The sequence below is a fragment of the Aricia agestis genome, chromosome 7 (assembly GCF_905147365.1).
Source record: "Aricia agestis chromosome 7, ilAriAges1.1, whole genome shotgun sequence".
Lineage (NCBI taxonomy): Eukaryota > Metazoa > Arthropoda > Insecta > Lepidoptera > Lycaenidae > Aricia > Aricia agestis.
Genome location: NC_056412.1, coordinates 17,937,046 through 17,958,503, shown reverse-complemented (window position 1 = coordinate 17,958,503; position 21,458 = coordinate 17,937,046). Strand labels below are relative to the sequence as shown.

General features: G+C 37.0%; 1 protein-coding gene across 1 annotated transcript in view; it reads left to right on the top strand.

Moving 5' to 3' along the window:
* The window catches only part of LOC121728722 (nose resistant to fluoxetine protein 6-like), a 52,712-nt gene that overhangs the window by 7,845 nt on the left and 23,409 nt on the right, over positions 1–21,458 (top strand). Inside the window, exons 2-3 of the mRNA XM_042116961.1 lie at positions 16,155–16,282; positions 16,656–16,730. Of these exons, the coding sequence (XP_041972895.1) occupies positions 16,155–16,282; positions 16,656–16,730 (203 nt within the window). The remainder of the gene's footprint in view (positions 1–16,154; positions 16,283–16,655; positions 16,731–21,458) is intronic.

Genomic DNA, 21,458 nt, shown 5'->3' with positions numbered 1-21,458 from the left:
ATTTGATCGAAAAAAACGATTCCTGCAGAATTTTACGGTCGGATCCAATACTATAAGTAATTGCGATTTTTTCAGAAAATTAAAGACTATTTTTTCATGGAACTATATAACTTTATTCTGTAATGTATTGACCATTTTATTCAATGGCCTTTTTTCAGGTAGCATCATAGTCCCACGTTCATAAAACTTTTGGTTTTTATTAGCAAAAACCTGAATCTGATTTTTATTAGATATGAATCTAATAAAAATCAGATTCACATCTGATTTTTATTAGCAAAAAATGAAATTTTAGCCATTCTAGGAGTTTTGTAAAGACTAAAGATCGAAACAAAAAGTAATTAGATGGTGCAAGGTTAGGACTACAATATTATGGTGGATAGTGTCAAAACATTCCAACCAAGTTTCAATAATTTATGTCGAGTGACCAAAAAATGTGTGTGGCCTCGCATTGTCATGATGGAAAACAACACCTTTTCGATTTGCCAATTCGGGCCGCTTTTCTTTAACTCAATTATTTAATTTTGTGAGTTGTTCAATGTAGACATCATAATTTATCTTTCGGTTGGGTGGTAAGAGTTCAAAGTAGGTAGACAACTCGTTTGTAATCCCACCAAACTGATTCTTTTGATGAATATCAGGTTTTGATGTTGCATGAATTGGTTCACCTGGCCTGCTCCACGATCTTTTCCGCTTGATATTGTTGAAAACAACCCATTTATCAGTCGCTTTAACACCTCCATCGTGGGTATCGCAGACACAATAGATTTTCAATGATTTTTTAATGCATGTATGTGATACATGAAGCTTCTCTGCAATATCACGTGTTGTACTATGACGATCCGAATCGATTATTAGAACTGGACGACCAGAACGTTTTTCATCTTTGAGTGAAAAATTACCAGAACGTCAATTTTGACACTGCCGTTCTTTTAAGGCTTCGTCACCACATAAAACAGCACGTTACTTTTTATGAGCTTGTGATGCGTTTTTTTCTTTGAGGAAATAAAAAAGCAAAATATGACGAAAATGTTCCTTTTGATTTTCCATTTTTCAGCGAATGTCTAAAAACTACACAGACGATCAAAAAACTTTGTTTACTGATTGATAGCTGAATTTCCAACTATCAAATACTTACCAAAATTATTTTTTTTATTTGTACTTCAGCAAACCAAAAAATTTAACTGAAGAAATCCATGACTGAAATCCGCAGTAACGTAGTTGCCAACCCAATAAATAATAGGTAGCGACTATACTTTAAACAATTTCGGTGCGACAGTAAAATTAACATAAAAATCATAACGCTCTCTCTGAAGGTAACTCCTCAGGGGCAGGAAAGGCGAAGATTGAAGGTGAGCGCTTCTTCCTCGCATTATTTACGTTGTAATTGCATCGCGATTGCATTTTTTGCTCCGGCTGTTATGAAATCCCTTGTGCGGATTAATTATGTCATTGGTACAGGCAGACAGATAAAAAGGTACGAATAATAAACAATTTAAAAATTTAAAAACAACCCCCGATTGCATACAAAATATAATTTGCCAGGCATTAGAAAAGCAAAAAATCGAACCGATCAAATCACTGGCAGCTGCTTACGAACAAAAAAAAACTTAATCAAAATCAGGACACTCATTGGATATACGATGCCATGGATGTCTATACAGGGTGTAACAAAAATAAGTGATAATTCTTTAGGGTGTGTACGTGTTCTTTGTAGAGAGTTCACTGTGAAAGTAGCAGCGCTGAAAGACCAATTTTTTTTTTCACTTTTGTATGGGGAAACTCGTGACGCTCGGGCCCTTGCCCATACAAAAGTGAAAAAAACATGTCTTTCAAAGCTGCTACTTTCACAGTGAGCTCTCTACAAGGAACACGTACACACCCTAAAGTATAAAATCACTTATTTTTGTTACACATACAGACAGTAGGCAGTAGACTCACGTGCATACAGACAGACAAACTCATAACGCTAAACGCCCCTCTTTTTGGTCGGGGGTTAAATAGAACAAATACTAAGGAAAGTAAAAATAGCTCCAACACGATTTCGGTGACGGTGGCCGATTTCATTGAAACCAGGCCAGCTACGCAGGAGTATTTTATAGTGCCCAAGTGTGTGCGCAGTACACAAGAGCACTCTCTGTTCCTTTACTCTCATAACCCAGTGGGACAGAAGACCGACACGACCGGCGAGAGATCAGGCTCAGGAGTCAGGACCGACGTTTTGTCATGCCCATCCGACGCATGGATCATCTTACTTGTCAGAATATGATCAGCCTTTTAAAGGCCGGCAACGCACCTGCAGCTCTTCTGATGTTGCGAGTGTCCATGGGCGACGGTAGTTGCTTACCATCAGGTGACCCGTTTGCTCGTTTGCCCCCTTATTTAATAAAAAAAAGCCTTAGGAAAGTACGTAACTCATGACCGCATTCAGAGATATTTAATGATAAATCAGCGTTTATTTAATGAAGATTTTGATAAAAACCGTGGCAATTTCATTTTCATTAACTTAAAATTAAGTAATTATTCGTTTAAACATTACTTTACTTTAATTTATGATGATGTATGATTTTGACAGAAACTCCATCCATACTGATATTATAAACGCGAAAGTGTCTGTCTGTCTGTCTATCTGTTACATCTTCACGCCCAAACCACTGAACCGATTTTTTTAAATTCAGTATAGAGATATTTTGATTCCCGGGAAAGGACATAGGATACTTTTTATCTCAAAAAATTTACGGTTCCCACGCGATACGCGAATTTTGGCGCAACGGATCCTGTAAAATTCTACAAGTGTTAACTTGTATCATTCAATATCTATGTGTAATACTATTGTATCGTTTTCATTTTGTCCCCTTGTAAGTTTTACACCACATAAAATATATTAATGACAACCGCGAAACACTAACACTCCAACTTCCAAATATTGCCCCCGGGATACTTGATAACAAAATATTATAGGCTATTAATAACATGCGCAATTCAATATTTTGTAAACATCCCAAAACCAATCAATTCACTAAGTAATCCATAAAAACTGCTATTATATCGCTTTTACGCACAAAGTAAATATGACGGTGTTTATGAAAAAAATCGTAGAACAAATAATATTATGTTTTGTTATTAGTTGTGAATCATCTGACCAATTTCCATCCAAAAGGGGAAATACCGGTGGGAGTGGTGGGAGTGGCGTGTTCATCATGAGTAGTCGCTTCCTACTCGTGATTTGATGATTATCTGACGATAATAATCTGACGTAACCGAAGTTTTTTGCCAAACTACATTTTTCGCCAAATTACATTATTTAGGGTTTTTTTTTATTGGTATGGAAATCTGAGGTTATATCTTATTACGCGGACATTACAATGTAATTGGTAGGTTTTTAAGGCACCTCATCATGATTGCAAAGCCGTCCATAGATTATTGATCACCTCCTTTTTTGAAGTAAGTAAAAGAATAGCAATATAATAAACGTCACAACAGAAGTTATGCCAATTTGTTCCGCGTCTGTTTGAGCGTCAGTATTATCCGGCTCGAAGGATCATTCCGGCTTTACCGCGTAATCCGAACATTCCGCTAATTTGATGGGATAATACCGGCAAATAATAACATTTTAATCCATACTAATACCACAGAATACTATAAAAGCGAGAGTGTTTGTGTCTACGAGTATCTTTTATGTTTTACGCTAAAATTGATGAACTGATTTTGATGAAATTTGGTATGGAGATATATGCATATGTACTCTGAGTCCTCGGGAAGTAGATGGGATAGTTTGATCCCGGAAAAATGTTGATTCCTGCGCGAAATTCCCGAGTGATAAAATACGAAATTGGGCGCCACAAAGTCTAGCTATATCTGCATATCTGCATAAAGGTGCTATAACGCAATATCATACAAATCAAAATTGCTATTTTTTAGGATTCCGTACCCAAAGGATGAAAACGACTTCATTGTCTGTCCGTCTGTTGTCCGTTGGAGACAGCTCCAGGCTGTATCTTAAGAACAGCTACAGCTAGATTTCTGCAATTTTCGCAGATTGTGTATATAATATGTTGCTGCTATAACAACAAATAGGTACTAAAAATAAAATAAAATAAATATTTAAAGGGGCTTCCATACAACAAACGTGATTTTTGTGACCTTTTTTGCTCGATATCAATAAAGGCAACAGATAGGCACTGGAAATTTTCACAGAGGGCTTAATTATATTATGTGTACTTTAATAATTCATAATAATATAATAATATTTAAATAAAATAAAACAGAAAGAATTTAAGGGGGGCTCTCATACAAAAAACATATATATATATATATATATATATATATATATATATATATATATATATATATATATATATATATATATATATATATATATATATATATATATATATATATATATATATATATATATATATATATTGTTAGCATAAAGAAGTCCCGAAGGCGGCCATGTTGGCAACCCAGCTATATAAGCAGAGCGCTTGCGCCGGTCACCCTTTTTGCTCATCGAGCTTTCGTGCCGTGAACATCTCGTGTGTCGTGTCGATAATTTCGTTTTTGTTAATTTCTGTTAATTTGTAAAATTTATATTTAGTGCATTAAAATATTTTTTGTATTTTGATTAATTTTTTTTAAATAATTAATACGACTTCGCCAAAATCAGAAGTGGGATAGAGCTCTTTTGCCTATTCCCGCAGCTGGTGGCAGCGAGTGACATTTTTTAAATTGTAGTGGTTAATAATTCTAAGTTTAAATAATGTCCGGACGCCGAACACGTGCTAGTGGCGGTAGGGCTACGCGTCGCGACGAGAGCTCGAATAGCAACTTGCAGGAACAGATAGGCACGATCCTCGCGCGACTACGGTCGTTGGAGGATCGCGCCATCCCATCGGCTAGCGTGGGCTCCGTGCGCGCGCTTGCTATCGAGCCCGACCACGTGGCGTCCGAGCCATCAGCACCGTCGGAAACGGTTCCACCGCCAGAATCTGCCGCCAGTGCTGCCGAAACGTCCACCGCGAGTTCGTTACCTACCCTCGACCCGACGGACAGGATCATCGAAGCACTCGGCGTGCTATCAAAAGTAAGATCCAACCATTATTACATTTCAAATTTCGATCCGAGCTTACACGACATCGATTCTTGGTGTGAAGAAGTTGAAAAAGCTCGCGCGATCAACGGGTGGGACGATAACGAATGCTTAGCGAGAATAGCTAACTGTTTAAAAGGGGACGCCCGTAGTTGGCTGAACGACTGGGTCACCAGTGATCGCAGTTGGACCAATTTTAAATTAGAATTTAAGCCATTGTGCTCGCGAAGAATCGATGTCGCTAACATACTTTATGAGGTTATGAGTACGAATTCTGATCGCTTTGCTACATACGCGGAATATGCTAGACGCTCGCTTTTACGCTTGAACATAGTAAAAGGCTTGAGCGATGATTTAATCGTTGCTATTGTTATTCGCGGCATTTGCGATCCGCAGATTCGTGCTACAGCCATGAATGCTCGACTTACATCTAAAGACCTTGTTGAATTTTTGTCTATTTACACTAAACCGAAACCGAGTGCATTCCGTGATCCTGTGCGTCCTTCGCGTAGTAAATTTGTAGATTTCAATAATCGTAAACGTAGTGCTACGCCTAGTCAAACCCATACCAGACGTGATTTAAAATGTTATACATGCGGTAACGTCGGTCACGTACAAAAACTTTGTCCGAAACGTCCTAAGCCTGAAAACAATACCGGTTCTACGATAAGTTCAAATACTACGAGTAATATTAATACTTCATTAACTGTGTGCGCTTTTTGTAAGAAAACCGGTCACGACGTCACGACTTGTTTTGCTAAACAGAGATCGGAATTTCGTAATACAAAAAATGTAAATTTCTGTCGTGAAATTGAAGGCTCAATTAATAGTGATCTCACTACCGCGGTCGTACAAGGTATTCCGACTGACGTTTTAATAGACAGTGGCTCCCATATCTCGTTAATTTCAGAGTTTGCGGTAAAACATTTTAATTGCGCGCGGGTACCCACATATCAACTTTTGCGCGGTATCGGTAATCAAAACATTGTTTGCACTAGTTACGTGACATTAGTGATCGAATTCAGTGATATCTCGTTAGAAGTTGATTTATTTGTTGTTCCGACGGGTTGTATAAATGTGCCAATTTTGATAGGAACGGACGTTTTAAATAGGGACGGAGTGGCTTATATACGTGTGAATAATGAACAAAGAATTACTCGGGTGTGTAATACGAATTCAGTGAGTACTGTGTTAATTGTTCGATCTGACGATCCGTTGTCGATTGATACGCCATTGCAAGGAATCGATCGGGATAAGCTTTATGAGGTAATTAATCAGTTTAAAGATAGTTTTATCGTAGGTACCGCCTCAACTACCGTTAATACGGGCAGTATGCACATCGAATTAACGAGTGATGTCCCAGTACATTATAGGCCTTACAAGCTTTCTATTGACGAGAAAATGAGGGTTCGAGAAATAATACGCGATCTATTAGATAAGCGGGTGATACGCGAGTCCGAATCTCCATATGCCAGCCCCATTATTCTTGTCAAAAAGAAAGATGGTAAGGATCGGCTTTGTGTAGACTACCGGGCGTTAAATGCAATAACGGTGAAGGATCGCTATCCATTACCGTTGATTCAAGATCATATTGATCGACTTGGTAAATGTAAGTTCTTCAGTTGCCTGGATATGGCAACTGGCTTTCATCAAATAGGATTGGATAGCGATTCTATACCGAAAACGGCCTTCGTTACGCCTGAGGGCCAGTACGAATACTTGAAGATGCCCTTTGGTCTAGCCAACGCTCCGGTCGTCTATCAAAGAATAATTACCAAAACTTTGAAAACATTGATCGAAAGTGGCAAAGTCCTGGTTTACGTCGACGATGTCCTTGTATTAGCTAACACGATCGACGAGGCAATCGAAAATTTACGTGAGACACTCCAAATTTTGACTACAGCTGGATTTTCCATCAACCTGAAAAAGAGTACGTTCGTGGCAACAGAGGTGGAGTATTTGGGGCGTAAGATATCCCAAGGTCAGGTGAGGCCAAGCGAACGTAAAATTCAAGCTCTCATTGATTCACCGGTTCCCACGAACGTGCGACAGGTACGACAGCTCCTAGGGCTAGCCGGATATTTCCGCCGATATATACCGGGTTACGCATCTAAAACCGCGCCCATAGCGTATTTAACACGAAACGGTGTGCCATTCCAGTGGGGTGAGGAGCAGGAAAAAGCGCGGAAATACTTAATCGACTGTTTAACTAGCGAGCCGGTGCTTGCGGTGTTCAACCCTTCACTCCCCACAGAATTGCACACTGACGCGAGTGCTATCGGGTACGGCGCTGTGCTCATTCAGGTACATTCTAATAATCGACGTCGTGTAGTCGAGTATTTTAGTAGAACCACGCAGGGCGCCGAACCACGATACCATTCCTATGAGCTCGAGACTCTCGCAGTCTTGAGGGCTCTCCAACACTTTCGGCATTATTTACTCGGAATTCCGTTTAAAATCGTCACCGATTGCAATGCACTAAAACTGACTAAAAATAAGAAGGACCTACTTCCGCGTGTCGCCCGCTGGTGGATGTATATGCAGGATTTTAATTTTGTTATCGAATATAGAAAAGGTGCATTGATGCAACACGCGGATTTCTTAAGTAGAAATCCTGCTGACGTTCGCCAGATAACACGACCGCGGAATTGGGCCCAGATCGCGCAATCTGCTGACGATGAAACGCGTACTTTAATTGAAAAAGTAAATAACAATGAGCTTGACTCGTCTAGATACGTCGTTCGAAACGACATACTTTATTACAAATACGCTCCAATAGGTGAGGAGCCCAGACTCTTATGCTATATCCCAAAAGGACATCGTTTAAGCCTCTTACGTATCTTTCATGATCAACACGAACATATAGGTTATGATAAAACTGTGGAACTAATTTTACGTCACTTTTGGTTTCCGGGGCTTCGTGCTTTCGCAAAAAAATATACTAGTCACTGCTTAGTATGCTTATCCTCTAAGAAAATTCCCCGCGCTCCTCAACAACCAATAGCTTCTTGGCATAAGCCAGATACTCCGTTTAGTAATGTTCATGTAGATATACTTGGTCCATTACCCGAATCTAATGGTTTTAAATATGTTTTGCTGCATGTAGATTCATATTCTAAATATTGTTTACTTTATCCAATGAAACGACAAGACACAAACGAGTTAAAACAGATTTTTCCAATTCTGTATCTTTATTCGGCACACCAAAATTGTTAGTTTGTGATCGAGGCCGTATGTTCGAGAGTATGAGCTTCCAAAAATGGGTAAACGAGATGGGATGTCAAATTCATTTTATCACACCCGAAATGCACGCTGAAAATGGTCAGGTAGAGAGATACTGTAGGACTGTTTTAAATATGTTGCGTATTGAGGCCGGTAACAAAAAGGAGTGGTCCGACTGCTTGTGGCGGCTACAGCTTGTTATAAATTCTACTAAACATAAAACCACACAAACTTCACCTTTACAAGTACTAGTGGGTATTGACGGCACCACCCCTATTATACGGGCTTTGATTCGTGATGTCGCAGTAGAAAATACTCGACCTAACCGCGAAGGTTTACGTGAATTACGTAGACAACGAACTACCAGCCTGTTGGAGCAAAACAGGCAAAAACAAGATGCCTACATCAATAAGAGCCGCAAAACTATTCGCACCTTCAAGGAAAATGACTTAGTTTTCGTCATTAAAAACGCACAGATGACTGGGAAGTTAGACTCTGGTATGAGGGGTCCTTATTGTGTTACTAAGGTTTTACAGCACAACCGCTACCAACTACGACTACTTGGCAACTCCTATGGCAAAACAACGCAGGCCGCTGCCGAGCATATGGTAGTTTGGCGTGGAGAATGGACCCCCGAGTCGTGCGCCACGTTTTTTGACAGTAAGTGTTGTCTTAGTCATTTACTTGAAGTGTATACATGTAAGGAGGCATAGAGCCATGCTCTGCTGTATATGTGTCGAGCGCCGCTCCACTGTGCGTTGAGCGTTGCTCCGCTGTGCGTTGAGCGTTGCTCCGCAGTGCGTCGAGCGTTGCTCCGCTGTGTGTTGAGCCTTGCTCCACTGATCCTATTAGATAATATTATAGTTTAGCCGATAGATCAATAATAGTACTTTTGATCGTGAGGATTTTTAAAATGAACATGTTTTCTCGACACTTATGAAAGCAAGTCTATACTATTGTTTAGTTCACCTTGCTTTTAGTGACAACTAAGTAAATTTCATTCTGTTTGCTCTTGGTTGGAGAATAAAAGCGAAGCTATGATTTATTGTTTTATTAAATGAGATTTATGTCATTTCAGTTGCGGATAACGAAATTTCCGAGGAATCTGTTGAAGGTGAAGAAAATGCAGCTGGACCAAGCTGTGTGCATATTGAGGAACATCCTGATGGTAGCACACCATCGGAGACATCCTTCGTCGAGGAAGGTGGTGCAGAAGTGGCCGAGAACGGCCCCTCGTCAGGAGAGGCCGTGTTAGCATAAAGAAGTCCCGAAGGCGGCCATGTTGGCAACCCAGCTATATAAGCAGAGCGCTTGCGCCGGTCACCCTTTTTGCTCATCGAGCTTTCGTGCCGTGAACATCTCGTGTGTCGTGTCGATAATTTCGTTTTTGTTAATTTCTGTTAATTTGTAAAATTTATATTTAGTGCATTAAAATATTTTTTGTATTTTGATTAATTTTTTTTAAATAATTAATACGACTTCGCCAAAAATATATATATATATATATATATATATATATATATATATATATATATATATATATATTACTTATAAAAAAAAAGTCCATGGCATGATGGACTACAATTAATTAAAATTTATAATATTATTACAATTATCCTTGGTGCGAAAAATCTAAATAATAAAATAACAAAAAAAGGATATGGACGAACAGTCCATAGACGGCCCCAATTTTATAATAAAAAAAAATACCGAGCGAAGCTCGGTCAAATAGCTAGTATACTTATTATACTATAAAATATTCAATTATTATAACATACTACATAAAAGTTCTTATACTTACATATACAAATTTAAAAATTGACTACAGCCAGAATATTACGACGATTCAATAATTCCGTTCCGATAAAAATTACAATTTAAAAATGTCAAAATTAAAAACAATAAATACAAAATAACCGACTAGCACCTTAGCACCAATCATTTTACTGTTAATATAATTAAGTATGGTCACGTTAGGTCAGAATAATATTATTGTGACTTATTATGATGTAATCTACGAATAATAAAAACTTATTTTTCGTAGGATGTAATAAGAGAGACAAAAAACGTTTTAATAAATAATGCATATCTGCGCTATTATTATTATTAGCAGGAAAGATCTTAAAGGCTCCGAAACCGCTTGACCGATTTTGATGTTTAGTACAGAATAATAGTATGCCGTGTCAACGCGCCTTCTTTTGCTCTCAATAGTTAACCTATACCAGGCCTGTCCCACTCGCGCCTTTAGGTATCGAACTGTAAGTACCCCTTTAAAGGGGCAGATCACAAGGGACTCACAAGCGAGCGGTGACCCGCGCGCAAGATTTTTTCGTCGCATATATCTACGTACTGATTTAACCGCTGTGACAAAATCGTTATTAATCTGATATATATGAACAATTGAAAAAAGTCAAAGAAATATTTCAATAAAGTAATTTAAGACTTTAAAATACAAAAAAAGATAAAAAAATACACAAAAATAGCAAATAAACCAATTTGTTACAAACAAACCGCATACTACACATAAATAAACACAAGTTACTATGTTTAAGTTGTAAAAAAATCCTGACCAGCTCCTACACTATAATCGAATATAAAACTATTATAAAATATACGTTGGGTTACTAAAATTTGATTATTACTATAAAAAAGTTTGCTATTAGTAGCTATAGTAATTAAAAGAAGATTATTTTATTTTCTAAAAGGTGACAATCTTGATTTCGTCGATGACGATTTTTTTATAATTCATTCAAGATTACATTAAATATAATAAAATAAAATATACATTAATTTAAAACATCATTCCAAACAAGGTCAAAATACTCGGACTTTCACTCATAATATTATTACTGAGATTATTGAGATATAGTCCGCAACGTCGTTGTGTTTAAATTCATTCATTTCGGCGGAACCGTACAGTTTTCCGAAACAATTAAAAACTCTGCTTTATCCTTTACTAGATGAACCGTAAAATCTCAAATTTAAACCGTACATTTTTCTGGAATATAAAGTATCCTATATCCTTTTCCAGGTCTCAAAGTATCTATATACCAAATTTGATCAAAATCGGTTCAGTGGTTTAAGCGTGAAGACAACAGACAGACATACTTTCGCATTTATAATATTTAAAAAAAAAGTACTAGATGACGCCGTACATTTTCCGGGATAAAAAGTATCCTAATATTATGTTCTTTCCCGGGACTGAATGTATCGCCGTAGGTACCAAATTTCAGCAAATCAAACACTGACATAGTATGTAGTACTTACTACCTCTGTGAAATCAAATCAAAGTATTAATTATTTCTAAATAGGTCACTTTTAGAATGTCACTTCTACATGAGGCCTACCACCGGTTCGGGAACTAATCCGGCGAGAGGAACCGGCGTAAGAGTAAGCACAATCAACCGATTGTGCTTACTCTTACGCCGGTTCTCAGCGGTTTGGGTGTGGAAAGGTAACAAATAAACGGAATTTCGCATTTATAATATTAGTAGGACAGTATATAATATGGATGACTATATTTTCTAATATTCTCTCTCGACTGTACCCATTTCGTTCGTACACATATTGTATTACATTATAATGCTTACTCGCCCGTGTCAACGACCCATCACCTGTACTATAGCCAAGGACTATTACGATAGTTTAGAATTATTATTTTACTACCTAGCGACTAGCATATAATTATTATAATATACTAGCTGTCCCGGCAAACGTTTCTTTGCCATATAAAAGTATTTCGCCCGTATTATTTTATCGAAGTGGCTAAATAAGTATGTCACCATAGCAACGTCCATCGCTATCCCGTCGCACAAACAATGGTCGCCGTCAGTCTCGAGTTGTAATAATTTACTTTTTTTTTAATTCAATAAATGCACTTATCAATATAAAAAGTACCCAGTAGCCGATTCTCAGACCCACTGAATATGCATATAAAATTTGGTTAAAATCAGTAAAGCCGTTTCGGAGGAGTACGCGGCCTAACATTGTGACACGAGAATTTTATATATATTAGAGATAGATTATTATGACGGATGACGAAAGCTTTGCAACGAATATAGGCATCAGTGATTTTTTTATTAAAAAAACTTTAGATATGATTAAAAAAGTTCAAGTAAAAAGTCTTCAAATACTTATATGATATATCTAATGGTAAAAAATGTAGAAAATTAATACTGATAAAAAAAATATAGAATATTAATACGGATAATTTCAGTAATGTATGTTAAATCTTAGCTCCGTGGTTAAATCTATATTCGTTGCCGTCGTAATTTTTTTTCAGCAAGGGACAAAAAATTACGACGGCAACGAATATAGATTTAACCACGGAGCTAAGATTTAACATACATTACTGAAATTATCCGTATTAATATTCTATATTTTTTTTATCAGTATTAATTTTCTACATTTTTTACCATTAGATATATCATATAAGTATTTGAAGACTTTTTACTTGAACTTTTTTAATCATATCTAAAGTTTTTTTAATAAAAAAATCACTGATGCCTATATTCGTTGCAAAGCTTTCGTCATCCGTCATAATAATCTATCTCTAATATATATAAAATTCTCGTGTCACAATGTTAGGCCGCGTACTCCTCCGAAACGGCTTTACTGATTTTAACCAAATTTTATATGCATATTCAGTGGGTCTGAGAATCGGCTACTGGGTACTTTTTATATTGATAAGTGCATTTATTGAATTAAAAAAAAAAAGTAAATTATTACAACTCGAGACTGACGGCGACCATTGTTAAAAAAGTAAGAACATCTGGCAACACTTTATAAGGGTTTTGTTATTTTGAGATAGTAAAAACCAAACCTACTTCGTGTTGATAACGATGATTCCTTAGATCAGCTATTCTCAAAGTGTGCTCCGCCGAGCCCTGGGGCCTTGTAGGGACTCCGCGAGCGATACATACGTTGTTTTCAGAAATACCATCAGACACCAGCATGGAGAAAATTAATTCAAAGACAAAACATTTTTTTTCGGGGAACGTCAAAAACGTCACTTCTTAAAAGGGTTCCGCCACCAAAAAAGTTTGAGAACTGCTGCCGTAGATGATGATGATAACGTCATGATGTAGTTACTGATCTAGGAAAATATCATGATAGGCTTAAACCAAGTTTGAACCTACAAACTTGTTTTGGTCTTCACTTTTTTTTTCATCATTCTGCATTCCATTGAAAATACATACCTGGAAAAACAAGTCTGGACTATTAATAAAAGGTGTAAAGATGCAGGCGCATACAGATTATATAGGTATGTCTTCTGTAATGAACAAAGCAGGTTTTACACTATCGTTGTACGTTGTACCATCGGAGAAATTTATCCATAGCAATAGCATAGGTAGGTATCTGGCAGACAGACCTACGATATATTTTGGTTGATTTATGTCAACGCAATATCGTGATCCGTCAGATAAGATTGATATAATGTGACTAAGGGCCTGTTTCACCACTTCCTGATACTTGACAGATGTTCAACTTGACAGATCAAGTATGGAGAATGTGTCAAAAAGTTGTGAATAGCCTATTCGGCACTTTATCAGAAAGTGGTGAAACAGGCCCTATATCGCGTAGCTCCGCCATCTGCCTATGAATCAATTTCCTGATAGTACGTTTACTCGACTATACCATTATGTCGCTGCGAAGGGTAACCTCAATGAACCCACCACACATGCTGTTGGAACTAGGTTCTTACCTTGTCCGCCGCACTATTCACTTCACTTCTTCACTGTCCACTTCACTTAATACTCACTCAGTTCCCGGATTTCGGCACCATTACGCAGCTACTCTTATATTGGACAGTTGAAGAATGATGGGCTTTAATCTCATTGGACAATGCAAAGCGGCGACCGGACTTGGAATTCGTAGTGCGTGCGTAGGTATTTATTTATAGTGCGATAACTTAAATTTTATAAAAATTTCATATTTATTCACATAAATAAAAATTAAAAGGGCTTTATCGTAAACCGTAATCCGTAGTAATCAATGATATAATAATAAAAAACTCAAAGCAGATAATTTATGTTACTACCGCGCGCGTTGTGAAGCTTCAAATACGACCCAATTGGGTCGTCTTTTATTTAGTCTGTCTCTTTTATGTAAATGGCATTTCGTATCTTTTGTTTCACTTATCTGTCAAATTTGTCAATGTTATTCGGAAGAGATTTAAGCCGGAAAATAGTATGAACGTAACAGATCTGCATAAGTAAAATATCATTGGTAGTAATTTTATAAATGACTTATGCGTTACAAAAAGTTGTTTGACAGGCATTATTATCGTAAGCATAAAATTTATTGCTTGAGACGAAAAGTTGAAGCATCATCTACTACTATATTCTAATGGACAATATCGATTGTTTCTTAATTATGTGTATTCCGGTCACGCCAATGTCAATCAGCGCATTTCCAATTCACCGCTTGCCGCATTTCGCCACGGTGTGCCGCAAGGGTCAATGCTAGGCCCATATGGCGCGTCACCTTGACATTACACAAAATGTTACATAACTTACGTTTTCACGTATAAAATGAATATAATATATTATTATCTGACGGAACCTCCGTGTGTATCTTAGAGATTTGATTTAGTATATTCTCAAGTCGATTTGAGTTTCCTGCCTCAAAAAATCGTGTGCCCCTTTATTGAACGCTTAGCTAAAATCTAATTGCGGTACTTTTTATGATTTCTTTGGTCATAACTTGTACCGTTTTTTGTTCTGGTTTTACCGTGGCGCCCAAAGAACTATTTGTCTTTTAAATCAGATGGTGGTCTTTTAAATCGGATGGATAAGTATGGTCCAGGATTCATAATCATTTCCATTAAGAAAACTATAACGTGTCACTTATTTTTTACTCAGTGGAAGTGAGTCTCAATTATGTAGAAATTATGTAACTATGATTGAAACTTCTCAGGGAATTTACAGAAGTCGGTTAAACTTATAGTTTCATGTTAAGATCAAATACTTGAATCTTAAAAGAAATATTTCGTGAAGTTCCCTTGGTGTATAACTTTTAAAGTATGAAATTGTAAAGTAAGTTTCGGCTTCGCAACTTAAAGCCGGAAAATGTATTTTCCGTAAGCTCTTGTTTTATGTAAAAGCAATGAATATAAACAATTAGAAATTATTGCATATTTTATGGTAATTGTTTGAAAGTTACTGCCATTCAAATTCTCACGTATTTGGTACCTGGTTTTACATTTTCTTTATAAGCTTGTGAGTTTATTGGATTTGTTGTTGAAAATGTTTGTTTAATCTGCTTTTAAGAATTATAACTTATCGAAGCTATTTTGCTATAATGCTAAGCTATAATGTGTTTTCACATGCGTAGTTAGTACTGTGCTTTTCTAGAACCAATAGAATCACTGTGCGAGGCAAGATAAATTAAGCGATTCTATTGGTCATGCAGAACACATTTCTCTGGGGTATCTGGTGGAGTGCGAAAGTGCAAAGAATAAGCAACCACCAGAATATAACACATATTGAAATCGTGTCACATTCTCTGGGGAATGTTAATAAAAAGCTATGTCCACACTATGCGATTTCGTCTTAAATTTTCGTCATCTTCTTTCATTCAACTTTCGTTTTAGCGCATTCAATAATTGAATGCGTCAACGAGCGCAACGCGTTGGCGTTGATGATTGATTGAATGACAATATTGATTGTCATTTTTGTTTTTTGGATCCGGTCAGAGGGCATGCATCGCGGGCATGCCTCACGTTCGCTGTTGACTGCGCTATGCCTATAACGCATGCCCTTGACGAACAGAAAAAGGCACAGTGTGGACAAAGCTAAAGAGTACCCTTAAGTTCCTCTTAACCTTTTATCTCTTGTTTCAGTGTTTGACGCGACCGCGAAGCCTCCGTCCGGCATACTGTCCGGCAATGCCAACCAATATGGCGACTTCGACGAGTGCCTCGCGGTTGACGGGGCGGTTCGCGGGAAGTACTGCCTCGCCTCTCTTCAGGTGCAAATATACTTTTAAGTACAGTCAATATAATAGATGGTAGTAAGGTCGAAAGAAACGGCGCTACTCACAAGTGACTGGTCGCAATTATAAATCAAAGATTAACGAGAGGCGAATCACAGAGATGTCATAATATCATACGGATTATGATTCTAAATAAATGGAATAAAGTGGATGTATAATGTATATCTCCTGAAACGATATAAATTTTATGCAACACAGCCTTGACTTTTATAAACTGCATGAATAACCTACGTGTATGGTCTTTTTAAGTGCAAATTTTACCCATAAGTAGAAAAGTAGGTACATTATTGTGGCAGAGTCGAGATTCCAGTAATATGTACTATAATTTAATGATGTTTTGGTGCAACAGGTGACAGTGGATGGACATGAGGCGATAGACAACATGGTGCACAGCGGATACTTCATAAGAAGCAACGTCACGGATGTGAGTATTGTAAACTAGTTCTAGTGTAAACTACTAAACTGCTATAGACTAACTAACTAGTAGACCTAATTCTTCTCAAACAGAGTTTATTTCACTTTTTTATGAAATAAGGGGGCAAACGAACAAACGGGTCACCTGATGGAAAGCAACTTACGTCGCCCATGAACACTCGCAGCATCAGAAGAGCTGCAGGTGCGTTGCCGGCCTTTTAAGAAGGAATAGGGTAATAGGGGAGGGTTGGGAAGGGAATAGGGGAGGGTAGGGAAGGAAATATGGGAGGGTAGGGAAGGGAAAAGGGTAGGGGATTGGGCCTCCGGTAAACTCACTTACTCAGTGAAACACAGCGCAAGCTATGTTTCACGCCAGTTTTCTGTGAGCCCGTGGTATTTCTCCGGTCGAGCCGATCTTCCAATGGAGATACCGTTCGCGTTAGCAGTTTCCGAACCAATAAACATATTTTGATCTAGTTTTTCTTTTGAAATCTAACTTGATTAAGAGTGTCCTTAACAGGCAGAAATGTAACACACTTTTGCATTTATAATATTAGTAGGTACGAATTTTGTTTTGATATCTTTGTTAAGATGTAAATAATAACATGTGAGATACAAGAGATGTCCACTATCTCAGAATATAATTATCATAATTAATTATATTTAGTGTTAAATCACTTTTGCTTCAATAAGCTCAATAAGTACCTCATGCTCAGTCATCAGCACAGTAATTATGTATGCATTGTCTGCTCCCGACGGCTTACGACATGTATTTTGCAATCAAACGCCTTTCCTTATAAAATCTAGAAACGTCCATTTCCTCTATTTAAATCATCTGATGTACTTAATTAAAACTAATTGCAATTTTTATAAATGAGCAATTGTTTATATGCACAATATACTTCAACATTTTTTAATAAAAATAACTGTGTCAGATGTAAAATCAACAATCATAGTATGATTATTATATAGGTATTATATTATACATCTTTTAATAATTAGAATCTGCATAACTCGTGCTTGCAAAGTTAATTGCTCAAAAATTCACAGTTTCTATTAGTAACCTCTGGCTAAAACGTTTTTTCTTCTCCTAAACCTTCAGATTCTCATAGGAATAAGCAGTAATAACAGCTGTTATGTGATGATCTTTAGCAAAAACATTATGAGTTCATCTTCTTAGGTTATGTCACACCATTATAAAGCAATTTTCTTTAATATTAAATTAGCATTTAGTGGCTTTGTCTCTTTACTTTATAGATAGAACATTTACTATAATATCCTACTTTTTTTAAGTAATGTTCCCAAATAACACTTTATGCTAGATTTTATATTGCTTATCATTTTTTTATTTAATTCCTTTATCTTTACTACTACTAGTTGTATTAGGGGTTGCTTTTTATATGTTATCACATCTATTTTATTTATTTTTTATTGTTTAGTCTAACTTTATTATTTGTTTCAGCTATATAGCTATTTTTATTGTACAGATACCAAATTTATTATTTCCTTCTTGTCAGGTTTAGGCTTTTATCTGTGCTATTTAGGACGGCATAGTAAAGATAAAGCCTTAATAAGATTTTAATTGAAATGAAACTATCGAATTAAATGTCAATTAAACAGCACTTAACTGTCATTAATGAGCACACGCCTGAACACGGTGCTACAAAGTAGCGCATCCTAGATCATTAATTAATTGAAATATTATAGGTCACTAACATCAATAACTATTTGAATATAACATATTATCTAGTTTCCATTCTGTCCGGATCCTATGAAATAAGCAAGAAAATATATATACGATCCAGGATTAACGTGGTCAAAACTGCAAAAGATGTTAGTTCCAATCCAAAAAATCACAAGTCTATTGACTTTACGTGAGAGAGCCATGCTGCATCGGCACGAATGGGCCGGCTCGACCGGAAAACTGACTCGAAATACCACGTTCTCACAGAAAACCGGCGTGAAACAGCGCTTGCGCTCCGGTAAACTCGCTCACTCGGCGAAACAGCCGAGTGAGCGAGTTTACCGGAGGCCCCATCCCCTACCCTATTCCCTTCCCTACCCTCCCCTATTCCCTTCCCTTCCCATCCCTACCCTCCCCTATTACCCTATTCCCTCTTAAAAGGCAAGCAACGCACCTGCAGCTCTGATGCTGCGAGTGTCCATGGGCGACGGAAGTTGCTTTCCATCAGGTGACCCGTTTGCTCGTTTGTCCCCTTATTTAAAAAAAACTTTAGCCACCTTATGGCCATTGCGGGTCAAAAGTTTAGACCCTTAAACGTCAAACGATGGACGTTTTTAGTGTTTTGACTTTTGAGCAGTTACATATTTTGTTGTTACGTTTGTTGGCACATGATATTGATAAATAATTATCAATGAAGACTATGAAGTCCATACTTACAATTGACTCGATGACGCCCGCAACTCCGGTGCGCCAAAATTCGTTTATCGCGCGGGAACCGTACATTTTTCGGGATAAAAAGTATGTCCTTTCTCGGGACTCAAAGTATCTCCATGCCAAATTTCAGCAGTCTTGTTGTTTCCGTAGCTCCGGCAGTGATGTCGGTGTACCACCGAGTTTTAGGGCTACGTCCACTACCATCTTTTCGAGCCAAATTTTACATATCCGCGGTGGAATCCCCGAAAACCCTGCGGAATCTTGGCAAAAAGTATTTCCGGACCAATACGACTTGCAAGCCTTCAAGAAGAGAGCTTATTATAAGACAGGCGGCAACGCACCTGCAACTGTCGATGTTGCGAGTGACTGGGCGTAGTTGCTTTCCATCAGGTGATCTGTTTGCTAGTTTTCCTCCTTATTTTGTATAAAAAAAGTTTGTAAACAGTGCCTGGTCCACTCTAAGATTCAGAGCATCGTAACATGTCACAACAGAGCGTAACCGAAAACAAGTGTTTAATATTGATTCGGTGACGCCACGGTACGGGCTCTGACTGGACAATTACTAGGAATTCGTCATGTTGCGACTTACGCGTAATTTTGATCATGTAAGCTTTACCGCAAAATCGGAATATGGTGAATCCCATTTAACATGATAATGTGAATGACTCTGATAATGTTGAATCATAGTTATGGACATAAAAGATAAACATCTCAATTTTTGATCCGGGGTTAACGGTTATAAAAGAAAAGGAATCCTGTTAAAAAGATAGGGGACGCTTAGAAGAACACTCGCAACCATGTCAGCTTTAAGAGCGGCAACTAATTTCCTTTAATTTAACCAGTATAAACGAGTTTCTTAGATATCGTATAGTGAATCCAAAGGAAACAAAAAAAAAGATCAAAATCATGTAGTGTAGGTATGGATTTTTTTAACTTACGCAAGACGACACGGATATCAATGCAGTTTTTTTACTAGATATAATGATTCAAGAGGGAAGGATGACAAAGCAACATCTGCTGGGTCAGGTAGTTAATCTTTAATCACGTTTTGAATGACCAAGACGCTTGAGATGATGATGATAAGTGCACGACGCTGCATCCCGAGAGGATATGCATAGAATGAACAAACAAAATGCGGTCATTTACCGTTTTTACAACTACTACCTGAAGAATTCAAAAACAGTTTTATAAAGTTTTCGTAGCATTAAGACTTTGATTGACATCATAGTTGAAATATGAAATTAATTAAAAATCAAAAAACCCGACTGCAAAAAATGTTAACTAATTATTTTTAACAAAAAATTAAAACCGACTGCCAAGGTAAAAACAATAATAACATCCTTATAATATTATGAACTAAAAAGTATTAAATAATTTTTCCTATCTAATAGTGCCTTTTTCCGAATTCAGCTAAACCTCAACTATTTATGTACTCAATCTTCATCATTTTGAAGTCGGTACCAGATACAAAAGTTTCAAATATTCTGGCAAACTGAAGATTCAGCTATCTGGTACCGACTTCAAAATGATGAAGATTGAGTACAGAAATAGTTGAGGTTTAGCCGAATTCGGAAAAAGGCACTATTAGATAGGAAAAATTATTTAATACTTTTCAGTTCATAATATTATAAGGATGTTATTATTGTTTTTACCTTGGAAGTCGGTTTTAATTTTTTGTTAAAAATAATTAGTTAACATTTTTTGCAGTCGGGTTTTTGATTTTTAATTAATTTATTTTATTTTCGACTTTTTAGTTGTAGCCATCTAACCATTTCGACAATCAACCTAACAAAAAATTGAAAAACTACCGTGCTGATATTTCTAAGTGTACCTACAATACGTTATAATAGGTACATAGGTTTGGTACTGTTTCAATGTATGTTTCTAGTTTTAAGTACCAAATCATTGTTTTTTTAATACTTTGTCATTGAATTTGTCATCTTGTTTCAGTAACGTCAGTTAATTTTTAATTATGTATTTATCCACGCAGGCGGATTTTGGCTTTTTCTTATTTTATTACTAGCGGTTGGCCGCGGCACCGCCCTCGTAGATGTCGGTGAGCGCTGCAAAAAGTATACCCAGGAAAGACTCGGTCAGCGAAATGATTCCCAGGTCAATTCACAGACTTCGCAGGCTGCACCCTGCACGCGTACCCGCCTTGGTGACGCCAACTATCGGAATATTTTAATTTCGCCATAATTTCAAAACCAAATGTCCAATTTTATTCATTCAAAGACCAAATATTATCTACATACACTGTACTTAGTGATGGAATAATTTATTTTGGTAAGAATTAAAAGAATGAGTAAAATAAACGCGTATAATGTAGTCCAAAAAATT